At 41.9% G+C, this 12,692-nt stretch overlaps 3 protein-coding genes across 3 annotated transcripts; all 3 read right to left on the bottom strand.

Moving 5' to 3' along the window:
• Nucleotides 1–121: 121 nt before the first annotated feature.
• Nucleotides 122–6,044, bottom strand: LOC310801259 (protocadherin alpha-2-like; the record flags this gene model as incomplete). The annotated part of the gene is made up of 3 exons (XM_083665254.1): nt 122–126; nt 339–2,208; nt 5,673–6,044. The coding sequence occupies 3 exons, from the start codon at nt 6,042–6,044 to the stop codon at nt 122–124; spliced, it is 2,247 nt and encodes a 748-aa protein (XP_083521380.1).
• A 1,015-nt stretch (nt 6,045–7,059) lies between these two features.
• Nucleotides 7,060–9,498, bottom strand: LOC310801260 (protocadherin alpha-8-like; the record flags this gene model as incomplete). The annotated part of the gene is made up of 1 exon (XM_083665255.1): nt 7,060–9,498. One exon carries the CDS (start codon nt 9,496–9,498, stop codon nt 7,060–7,062), a length of 2,439 nt encoding a protein of 812 aa, XP_083521381.1.
• A 555-nt stretch (nt 9,499–10,053) lies between these two features.
• On the bottom strand, nt 10,054–12,435 carry LOC310801261 (protocadherin alpha-3-like; the record flags this gene model as incomplete). The annotated part of the gene is made up of 1 exon (XM_083665256.1): nt 10,054–12,435. The coding sequence occupies one exon, from the start codon at nt 12,433–12,435 to the stop codon at nt 10,054–10,056; it is 2,382 nt and encodes a 793-aa protein (XP_083521382.1).
• Between the last annotated feature and the right edge of the window lie 257 nt (nt 12,436–12,692).

The raw sequence follows: 12,692 nt of genomic DNA on the forward strand, positions 1-12,692 counted from the left end.
TCAAGTTGTAACACAACAAAATGTGGAAAAATCCAGGGGGTGAATATTTGCTGGCTGTACTGTATCTCGTGGTGTCGCTGTCGATTGATGAACCAGACAAAACGGATTTGATGAAGTCGTGCTAATCTACAGTGCCAGTGTGCACATAGTTTATCAATACACATACTAATTGAGTGGTTTGTTTTAGAGAGTGGTAAGAAATTGATTGTACGAATACGTCTCGAACCGATTGATAGATTGTGGATTGATTATTAAAAGGAAATAAAGCCTGATTATCAGAAAAAGCTTAAAATAAAGTGGCACGAACGAATTTCCATAGTATAGGCTGATATCCAAACATTTGCTATTCGTAAGTGCATTTGAAATGGCTGTTTTTCTTACCTTGTCAGTGTTGGGAAGAGTTCTCGTCCTATTTAAAGTGTCTCCTCCGTTAATACTGATCAGCTCCGCATCAGCAGGTGGAAATGATGTCGGGAAAACCACTACGTCACTCTTCATTGTGTCGGAGCTAAAACACACGTCATACTGCTGAGTAGATTTGGAGTAAGACCAGCTCCCGTCAGGGTGTGTGGTGATCATTGGGGCGCTGTACCTGCTGAAACTGCCGTCTGTCCTGTGGCATTTTACAGCGATCAAACTGATAAGACTCAGTAGAAAGATCACTGATACTGACGCAATGGCAATGAGCAGATAGAGGTTTAAATCTGAAAAACTCTCCTCCTTTACAGCCTGTCTGAAAGTTGTCTGCATGTCACCTGCACTTTCAATAACCACAACATCAATAGACACAGTCGCAGACAGGGACGATTCTCCATTATCCGACACAAGAATGACCAACGGGTGAGTTTTTAAGTCATTGTCACTCATGCGTCTCTTAGTCCTTATTTCTCCGTTGCTGGTTCCAATTCTGAATAGATTGGTCCCCTTCGGTTCAGTTATGTGATAAGACAGCAGCGCATTATAACCAGAGTCGGCGTCTACAGCCCTGATCTTGGCCACAAAGTAGCCCGCTTCAGCAGAATAGGGAATGTTCTCAGAATTAACGGAGCCGTGGTCAGAATAGGGCGGGAGAATAACAGGACTGTTGTCATTCTCATCCAGGATAAAAACGTTCACAGTCACGTTGCTGGTTAGTGGAGGAACACCAGAGTCTGTGGCCTGAACTTGGAAATGGAATGCTTTCACCTCCTCGTAATTAAATGACTGCAAACTGTATATTTCACCTGTTACAGAGTTTATGTTGACTTTTGAGGAGGGTGATGTAAGCCTACTATCAACGCTTTTTTCTAATAGAGAATATGATACATGAGCGTTGTCCTTTTCATCTGAATCATGCGCATTTACACTAACTACCAGAACTCCCACAGGACTATTCTCATTTAAATACACATTAATACCAGGCTCTGGGAAGCGAGGTGGGTTGTCATTAACATCAGAAATGTGTACAGTAATAACACTCGCACTAGAGAGAGGCGGGGTCCCCTCATCTGTCGCAGTAATAGTGACATTGTATCGAGAAGCTATCTCCCTGTCCAATGGTCCGTCGACTACTAACGAATAATAGTTCTTGTAGGAGGATTCTAACCTGAAAGGAATTGATTCTGAAATGTGACAATGTACCAATCCGTTTTTACCGCCATCTTTGTCATTGACAGTAATCAACGCAATAGCAGCACCACGTTCACTGTTCTCTTTCACTGTGTCCATAAGCGGCGTCACTGATATCTCTGGCGCATTGTCATTATTATCAATAACTTCTAATAATACTTTACATTGCGTACTTTTTGGAGGCTGGCCTTTATCTTTTGCTTGCACACGTATCTCAAGAGCAGGGGTTTCTTCATAATCAAGAGGTCCTGTCACTGAAAGAGCCCCGGTGTCTGCATCAATTGAGAACATATCTGTAACTTTGCTATTTCCGTGTTTGATTATTGAGTATATAATTTCTCTATTTAGACCTTCATCTAAATCATTTGCGGAGAGAGTAATAACATGTGTTCCAACTGATATGTTCTCCTCTATCTTCACTTTATAAAGAGATTTGATAAAAACCGGGGCATTATCGTTGGCATCCATTACGTTCACTAGTATCTGTAAAGTCCCTGATCTGGGAGGTTTTCCTCCATCAACAGCAGTCAATGTAAGTTTAATCAATGCCTGTTTCTCTCGGTCTAAAGCTTTCTGTAACACTAACTCAGCAGACACAGTCTGCTCTCCACCGCTTTGTACATCAAGAGAGAAGTGTTGGTTTGGGCTCAGCTTGTAGGTTTTCACTGTATTGCTATCAACATCAGGGTCACTGGCCAGCGGAAGAGAGAATCTCTCTCCTGGAATGGACAATTCAGTTATATTCAAAATGTGTTCTTTTAGCGGAAATAATGGCGAATTGTCATTTATATCTAAAATTGTTATTTCAACACGGTAGAGTCTCACAGGGTTGTGAGCAATGGCTTCTACATATATGGAGCATTTCTGGGAATTCGTGCACAGTTCCTCGTGGTCGATTCTCTCATTCACAAACAGAATACCAGTCTTTAGATTTACCTCAAAATATTTCTTGTTGGATCCAGATACAATCTGAAACATACGGGACTCCAGTTCCTGAACATTGAGATTGAGATCCTTTGCTATATTTCCAACAACGGTTCCCTTGTTCACCTCCTCGGACACAGAATAAGCAATCTGACCGGAAGATAAATCCCATAAACAAAGAAGCAGCAAAATCCGAAACAAGATACATCCATGGAGGCCCATTGCTATCCACCCTTCACATGAAACGTCCAGTGTTCACAAAATAGGAAATGATAAAAATAAAAAATAAATGTTTCAACAGGAGATGAGAGCAAGTTCCATTATACAATTCAAATCGTTCCTTTACGAATTAACTTATGTATAGCACTGACAAAACCCTGCCCGCAATGGTTGTAACAGACAAGGAAGGAGGAGTCGGTAGAAATTAAACTCAATTTCATAATCACGGTCTACAGCGACATCTTGTGCTAACAAGTGGGGTATTGACACGATAACTCAATGAGAACCATAAGCAATGCATCATTGCTAAAAGCGAATTTGATGCGAACCACGGTAAGCCTACGAGGCTACTACCGCAAAACAAGTAGCCGACACAAATCCGAATAGCCTACGCGCCTGTTTCAGAGACACAAGGCCCATTACAAAACATGAATAAAATAGGAATTATGAAAACCTCGGTCAGGGAGTCTAAAATGAAACGCATAAATACGTAAGACAAGCTATTGCCATACGTCTCTGGACATAGCACACACTTCCCCGAAAAAGCAACTGTTCTACATAGCTTAACAATATACTATTTAAGAAGAATGTTTGGGTGAAATAACTCAGATTCGAGAGAGAGTAAAACATATTCCATCGTAGCCTATAGACCCAACGTATAGCCCTACTGTTGCTTCAGTAAGCAAGCATATAAGACACGTGTGACTTGCTTAATTCCTATCTGAAATAAGCACATTGGAAATGGACATCGTCTAATTATAGCCAACTCTAGAATCCAAGTGAAAGAGTAAGTGCATTTCCTCGTATTCCGTGAACTGGTCTTTCCTCTATATGATTTTACTGCAGTGCAATCCAATAGAGACCAGTTATCAAGCGGTGCCGCTGTCCACCATTGAGGTGCTGAACACAGTCGAAACGGATTTGATAGAAGGAGGTTCGACTTTTATTGTTTAACAAATGCTACTCTAGAAAGTCAGTGTGCAAATAGTTTATTAGCGAAAAAACAGGCATACACATTTAGTGAAATTGCTTTAGATGAAGGCTTCTTTCCAAACATCTATTTGTTTGTAAAATATTTATGGCTGTTTTCTTACCTTGTCAGTGTTGGGCAGAGTTCTCGTCCTATTAAAAGTGTCTCCTCCGTTAATACTGATCAGCTCCGCATCAGCAGGTGGATACGCCGTGGGGAACACTACTACGTCACTCTTCATTGTGTCGGAGCTAAAACACACGTCATACTGCTGAGTAGATTTGGAGTAAGACCAGCTCCCGTCAGGATGTGTGGTGATCATTGGGGCGCTGTACCTGCTGAAACTGCCATCTGTCCTGTGGCATTTTACAGCAATCAAACTGATAAGACTCAGTAGGAATATCACAGATATTGAGATGATGGCAATAAGCAGATAAAGGTTTAAATCTGAAAACATATCCTCGTTTACAGGCAGCTGTCTGAAAGTTGTCTGCATGTCACCTGCACTTTCAACAACCACAACATCAATAGACACTGTCACAGACAGGGAGGGTTCCCCACTGTCAGATACTACAATGACCAACGGGTGAGTTTTTAAGTCATTATCACTCATGCGTCTCTTTGTCCTTATTTCTCCGTTGCTGGTTCCAATTCTGAAGAGATTGGTCCCCTTCGGTTCAGTTATGTGATAAGACAGTAGCGCATTATAACCAGAGTCGGCGTCTACAGCCCTGATCTTGGCCACATAGTAGCCCGCTTCAGCAGAATAAGGAATGTTCTCAGAATTAACGGAGCCGTGGTCAGAATAGGGCGGGAGAATAACAGGACTGTTGTCATTCTCATCCAGGATAAAAACGTTCACAGTCACGTTGCTGCTTAGTGGAGGAATACCAGAGTCTGTGGCCTGAACTTGGAAATGTAACGCTTTCACCTCCTCGTAACTGAATGACTGCAAACTGTATATTTCACCTGTTAAAGAGTTTATGTTGAGCATTGTGGAGGGCGATGTATTATCACCGTTTTTTTCTAAAAGAGAATATGATACATGAGCGTTATCCTTTTCATCTGAATCATGCGCATTTACACTAACTACCAGAACTCCCACAGGACTATTCTCCTTTAAATACACATTAATAACAGGCTCTGCGAAGCGAGGTGGGTTGTCATTAACATCAGAAATGTGTACAGTAATAACACTCGTACTAGAGAGAGGAGGGGTCCCCTCATCTGTCGCAGTAATAGTGACATTGTATCGAGAAGCTATCTCCCTGTCCAGTGGTCCGTCCACTACTAACGAATAATAGTTGTTGTAGGAGGATTCTAATCTGAAAGGAAGTGATTCTGAAATGTGACAATGTACTAATCCGTTTTTACCGCCATCTTTATCAGAGACAGTAATCAAAGCAATAGCAGCACCAGGCTTAGTGTCCTCTTTAACAATGTCCATAACTGGAGTCACGGATATTTCTGGAACATTGTCATTCATATCAATAACTTCGATTAAAACTTTACATTGCGTACTTTTTGCAGGTTGGCCTTTATCTTTTGCTTGGACACGCAACTCAACAGCGGGGGTTTCTTCATAATCAAGAGCACCTTTCACTTTAAGATCCCCGGTATCGGCATCAATCAAAAATATTTCGTTTACTTTGCTATTTCCGTGACCAATGATAGAATATACAATGTCTCTATTTAGACCCTCGTCTAAATCCGTTGCAGAGAGAGTAATCAAATCGGTACCAAACGAAACATTCTCTTTGACCTTTACTTTGTAGAGTGGTTTCATAAAAACTGGAGTATTGTCATTGAAATCCATAACATTCACTATTATCTGTAAAGTCCCAGATCTGGGAGGTTTTCCTCCATCAACAGCAGTCAATGTAAATTTGATCACAGCCTGTTTCTCTCGGTCTAAAGCTTTCTGCAACACCAACTCCGCCGACACACTCTGCTCTCCACCGCTTTGTACATCCAGAGAGAAGTGTTGATTTGGGCTCAGCTTGTAGGTTTTCACTGTATTGCTGTCAACATCAGGGTCACTGGCCAGCGGAAGAGAGAATCTCTCTCCTGCAGTTGACACTTCAGTTATATTAAAAATGTGTTCTTTTAGCGGAAATGATGGTGAATTGTCATTGACATCTACAATCATTATTTCAACACGGTAAAGCCTCACAGGGCTGTGAGCAATGGCCTCTAAATAAATTGAGCATTTTGGAGTATTGGAGCAGAGCTCCTCCCGGTCGATTCTCTCATTCACAAACAGAATACCAGTCTTTAGATTTACCTCAAAGTACTTCTTGTTGGATCCGGATATTTGAAACATACGGGACTCCAGTTCCTGAACATTGAGATTGAGATCCTTTGCTATATTCCCAACAACGGTTCCCTTGTTCACCTCCTCTGACACAGAATAAGCAATCTGACCGGAAGATAAATCCCATAAACAAAGAAGCAGCAAAACCTGAAACAAGGTACATCCATGGAGGCCCATTGCTAACCACGGTTCATGTGAAACGTCCAGTGTTCACCAAAGAGGAAATTATAAGAAATCAAAAAACCTGTGTTTCAGCAGGTGATGAGATAAAGTCCCATTATATAATTCAAATCGCTTCTTTACGAATTAAAGTAGGTATAGTGCTGACAAAACCCTGTCCGCAATGGATGACTGTGACAGAAAAGGAAGGAGGAGTCAGTAGAAATTAAACTACGTTTCATAATCACGGTCTACAGCGACATCTTGTGCTAAAAAGTGGGGTCAATACCCAATAACTCAATGAGAAACATAAGCAATGCATCATTGTTAAACACGATTTTGATGCGAACCACGCTAAGCCTACTACTCTACGACCACAAAACAAGTAGCCGACACAAATCCGAATAGCCTACGCGCCTGTTTCAGAGACACAAGGCCCATTACAAAACATGAATAGAATATGAATTACGAAAACCTTCGGCAGGGGGGCTATAATGAAACGTATAAATACGTGAGACAAGCTTTTGCCATAAGTCTCTGGACATCGCACACACTTTCCCCCAAATGCACCTGTTCTACATAGCATAACAATATACTGTTTAAGAAGAATGTTTGGGTTAAATAACTCATAGATTCGAGAGAGAATAAATCATATTCCATAGTGGCCTATAGACCCAACGTATAGCCCTACTGTTGCTTCAGTACGCAAGCATATAAGACACTGGTCTTTGATCTATATGATCTGAGTTTACTGCAGTGCAATCCAATAGAGACCATCAAGCGGTGTCGCTGTCCACCATTGAGGTGCTGAACACAGTCGAAACGGATTTGATAGAAGGAGGCATACACATTCAGTGAAATTGTTTTAGATGAAGGCTTCATTCCAAACATCTATTTGTATGTAAAATCTTTTTGGCTGTTTTCTTACCTTGTCAGTGTTGGGCAGAGTTCTCGTCCTATTAAAAGTGTCTCCTCCATTAATACTGATCAGCTCCGCATCAGCAGGTGGAAATGATGTCGGGAAAACCACTACGTCACTCTTCATTGTGTCAGAGCTAAAACACACGTCATACTGCTGAGTAGATTTGGAGTACGACCAGCTCCCGTCAGGGTGTGTGGTGATCATTGGGGCGCTGTACCTGCTGAAACTGCCGTCTGTCCTGTGGCATTTTACAGCGATCAAACTGATGAGACTCAGTAGAAATATCACTGATACTGACACAATGGCGATGAGCAAATACAGATTTAAATTCGAAAAACTCTCCTCCTTTACAGCCTGTCTGAAAGTTGTCTGTATGCCACCTGCACTTTCAACAACCACAACATCAATTGACACAGTCGCAGACATAGAAGGTTTTCCATTGTCAGATACCAGAATGACCAACGGGTGAGTTTTTAAGTCATTGTCACTCATGCGTCTCTTAGTCCTTATTTCTCCGTTGCTGGTTCCAATTCTGAAGAGATTGGTCCCCTTCGGTTCAGAGATGTGATAAGACAGTAGCGCGTTATAACCAGAGTCGGCGTCTACAGCCCTGATCTTGGCCACAAAGTATCCCGCTTCAGCAGAATAGGGAATGTTCTCAGAATTAACGGAGCCGTGGTCAGAATAGGGCGGGAGAATAATAGGACTGTTGTCATTCTCATCCAGGATAAAAACGTTCACAGTCACGTTGCTGCTTAGTGGAGGAACACCAGAGTCTGTCGCCTGAACTTGGAAATGTAACGCTTTCACCTCCTCGTAATTAAATGACTGCAAACTGTATATTTCACCTGTTAAAGAGTTTATGTTTATCATTGTAGTTAAAGGCATTCCATAATTACTTTCTAACAATGAATACGACGTCTGAGCATTTTCATCTATGTCCAGATCATGCGTCGTTAAACTTGCAATAAGATCACCAACTGGACGGTTTTCATTGAGGTAAGCATTAATTGCAGGTTGTGGAAAGCGTGGCGCGTTGTCATTCACATCAGAAACGTAAACAGTAATAACGCTGGTACTAGAGAGAGGCGGAGTACCAGTATCTATAGCTATAACAGTCACATTGTACAATGAGGCGCTCTCTCTATCTAGAGGTCCATCCACTACTAACGAATAATAGTTCTTATAGGAGGACTGCAATTTGAAAGGAATAGTGGGTCTACCTGCTATGCTACAATGAACTACTCCATTTGCTCCCCCGTCTTTATCTGAAACGGTTAACAGACCAACTGCTGTGCCAGATTTTGCATCCTCTCTAACTGCATTCATCATTGAAGTCACTAAAATATCGGGACTATTGTCATTGATATCCATCACTTCAACTAAGACTTTACAGTGCGTTGCGCGGGGTGCAGAACTCCTGTCTTTGGCCTGGGCGTGCAGCTCAAACGCAGCATTCTCCTCGTGATCAATGTCTCCCTTTACTGTTATTTCACCTGTGACTGGGTTCATTTCAAATACGTCTAATACATTTTCCTCTCCGTGGCTTATCAAAGTATAAACTATTTCTCCATTTGCTCCTGAATCGACATCGGTTGCGCTCAGTTTTATTATGGGCGTGCCAATAGGAACGTTTTCAGATACACGCACTTTGTACAATTGTTTGCTAAAGGTTGGGCTATTATCGTTTACGTCAACCACATTAACTACTATCTGTAGAGTTCCGGATCTAGCAGGCTTTCCTCCATCTACGGCAGTTAGTATAAGATTGATCGTGGCCTGTTTCTCTCGGTCTAAGGCTTTCTGTAGCACTAACTCAGCAGACGCACTATTTTCACCGCTTTGTACATCCAAGGAAAAGTGTTCATTTGAGTTCAGCTTGTAGGTTTTCACTGAGTTACTGCCAATGTCAGCATCACTGGCCCGTGGTAGGGGATATCTTTCACCCGGAGAGGTGGATTCGGTGATATTCAAAAGATGATCACTAACACGAAATGACGGAGTGTTATCATTTATATCCAAAACATTGATTTCTAAACGATACATGCTGAGAGGATTATGTGCAATGGCCTCTAGGTTTAGAGAGCATTTCTGACTGGTCATACAAATCTCCTCTCGGTCGATTCTTTCAGTCACAAACAGGCCCCCTGTTTTCAAATTTACATCAAAATACTTCTTGTTGGATCCGGATATAATCTGAAACATACGGGACTCCAGATCGTGAACATTTATATTAAGATCCTTTGCTATATTTCCAACAACGGTTCCCTTGTTCACCTCCTCTGAGACAGAATAGACAATCTGACCGGATGATAAATCCCATAAACAAAGAAGCTGAAGAACGAAAATCCAGCAATATCCACAAGGCAAGGAAAGGCCCATCGTTGCCTACGGACCATCTGACACTTTCCGTGTAGAATATGAGGAAATCATGAAAGTACCATGGGAGCCTCTAGCTTATATTAGAAAGTAAAACACCCCTCACAGCAAAAATGTTGTCTCATATTGAATCTGACTTCGTGCTATTCTGACAACGCCACGTACTCTGCACGGAAGGAGGAGTACAAAAAATTGCATATCCACGGTCTACAGCGACACGTTGTGTTCACTATATAGACGTGACATGGATCAACACGGGAAATCATCGCACACCTTTTAGAATCCCGAAAAAGCCCCACAAATATTGAAATAGAAGCAGGCAAAGAGGGGACTGTAACATTACGTAACGAAAGTTAATAAAATCTCCCAATTATGACAAAAACACTTGCGTATGCCCACATGTCAATTAAATATGTAAATGGTCACAAAAGGTCGCTGCAGATCCAAGACATTAGAGGTCCCGAGGTCGCTGTCCAGTTCTGAAATTTAGAGTCTAAATTTATAGAAGCTCGGTTGACTCAACATTTAAAACAACTTACTCTTGTGTATAAAGTGATGTTATTTGCTTACCTTGTCAATGTTGGGCAGAGTTCTTGTCCTATTAAAAGTGTCTCCTCCGTTAATACTGATCAGCTCCGCATCAGCAGGTGGAAATGATGTCGGGAAAACCACTACGTCACTCTTCATTGTGTCGGAGCTAAAACACACGTCATACTGCTGAGTAGATTTGGAGTAAGACCAGCTCCCGTCAGGGTGTGTGGTGATCATTGGGGCGCTGTACCTGCTGAAACTGCCGTCTGTCCTGTGGCATTTTACAGCAATCAAACTGATGAGACTTAGTAGAAAGATCACTGATACTGACACAATGGCGATGAGCAGATACAGATTTAAATCTGAAAAACTCTCCTCCTTCACAGGAAGTTGTCTAAAGGTTGTCTGCATGTCACCTGTACTTTCAATAACCACAACATCAATAGACACAGTCGCAGACAGGGAAGGTTCTCCATTATCAGACACCAGAATGACCAACGGGTGAGTTTTTAAGTCATAGTCACTCATGCGTCTCTTAGTCCTTATTTCTCCGTTGCTAGTTCCAATTCTGAAGAGATTGGTCCCCTTCGGTTCAGAGATGTGATACGACAGCAGCGCATTATAACCAGAGTCGGCGTCTACAGCCCTGATCTTGGCCACAAAGTAGCCCGCTTCAGCAGAATATGGAATGTTCTCAGAATTAACGGAGCCTTGGTCAGAATAGGGCGGGAGAATAACAGGACTGTTGTCATTCTCATCCAGGATAAAAACGTTCACAGTCACGTTGCTGCTTAGTGGAGGAACACCAGAGTCTGTGGCCTGAACTTGGAAATGGAATGCTTTCACCTCCTCGTAGTTAAATGACTGCATGATATATATCTCGCCAGTTAAGGAATTAATGTTCGTCTTTGATGACAAGTGACGGCCGTTGTTACTTTCCACCATGGAATATGCAACTTGAGCATTCTCATTAACATCTGGATCGCTTGCAGTCACGCTTGCTACAAAAGCTCCTACTGGACTATTCTCCCTTAAATACACGTTCATTGTGGGTTCTGAAAAGCGAGGTGCGTTGTCATTTACATCAGAAACGTGAACCGTAATAACACTGGTACCAGAGAGAGGTGGGGTTCCCTCATCTCTAGCACTGATGGTGACATTGTACTGTGAAGCTATCTCTCTGTCCAGAGGTCCGTCCACTACTACAGAATAATAGTTCTTATAAGTCGAGAGGAGTTTAAAAGGAATGTCTCCGACAATGGCACACAAAACACGTCCATTCTTACCTCCATCTCTATCCAATGCATTTATTGAAGCGACAAGAGTGCCGATAGGAGAGTCCTCCTTTACTGAGCCCATGTGTGAAGTTACAGCTATCTCTGGGGCATTGTCATTCACGTCAGTTATGTCAACTAAAACCTTGCACTGCGTGCTGCGAGGAGGTGATCCTCGATCCTTTGCCTGTACACGGATCTCAAATGCTGTTCTATCCTCATAGTCAATACTGTCTTCGGATGTGATAACTCCTGACTGAGAATCAATGGAAAACATGCGTTTTGCATCCTCCTCTTCAATTATGGAGTAAACTATTTCTCCGTTTAAACCTTCATCCAAATCAGTCGCATTTAATGCAAGTATTGTCGTGCCACTTGGTATATTCTCAGACACCCGGACCTTGTACAGTTGCTTGTTGAAAGTTGGTAAATTGTCGTTAACATCAATAACATTAACATTGATCTGTAGCGTCCCGGTTCTGGGAGGTTTTCCGCCATCAACAGCAGTCAGTGTGAGCTTAATCACAGCCTCTTTCTCTCGGTCTAAAGCTTTCTGTAACACTAACTCAGAAGACAAACTCTGCTCTCCACCACTCTGTACTTCGAGAGAAAAGTGTTCATTTGGGTTCAGCTTATACGTTTTCACAGAGTTACTACCAACATCCGCATCCTGGGCGATAGGCAGAGAGAATCTCTCTCCTGGAAAGGCAAGTTCTGTAATATTGAGGAAATGAATTTTCTTTCGGAAAGATGGTGCATTGTCGTTGATGTCTAGAATGTTAACTTCAATGCGATGAAGTTGCACTGGATTTTTCAAAATGGCTTCGATATTTATGAAACATTTCACTAAATTCGGACACAGCGCTTCTCTGTCAATTCTGTCGTTGACATTCAGAATACCAGTCTTCATGTTTACATCAAAATACCTCTTATTTGATCCTGTTACAATCTCAGTTTCTCTAGATTCTAACTCCTGCAGATTTAGATTAAGGTCTTTTGCGATATTTCCAACAAATGTACCTTTATCCACCTCTTCTGACACGGAATACACGAACTGTCCAGAGCAAAATCCGCAGGAACAAAGCAGCATAAGATACTGTATCCAAACACGTCTCCTATGGTCGCACAGGCCCATCGTTGCTTAGCTCCTTCTCACTGAAATCCACAGTATATCAGATGTATTTATATGATAAAACTGGAAACTATAAATATCTAAGAATTGACATCCATACCCTCTACACAGTGTTCATTAGGACCTCAAAGTATTCCAATGTGTTATTCAACAAAGCCAACATCGCTATGAACATCCTCACCCTGTTTTTTCAATGGTGAGGATGAGGATGAGAGGAGGAGCACTATGTTTTCAATAAAAAATACTTTTCTGTCGCGGTC

This window comes from Argentina silus, assembly GCF_951799395.1.
Source record: "Argentina silus genome assembly, chromosome: 2".
NCBI classification, from domain to species: Eukaryota; Metazoa; Chordata; class Actinopteri; order Argentiniformes; family Argentinidae; genus Argentina; species Argentina silus.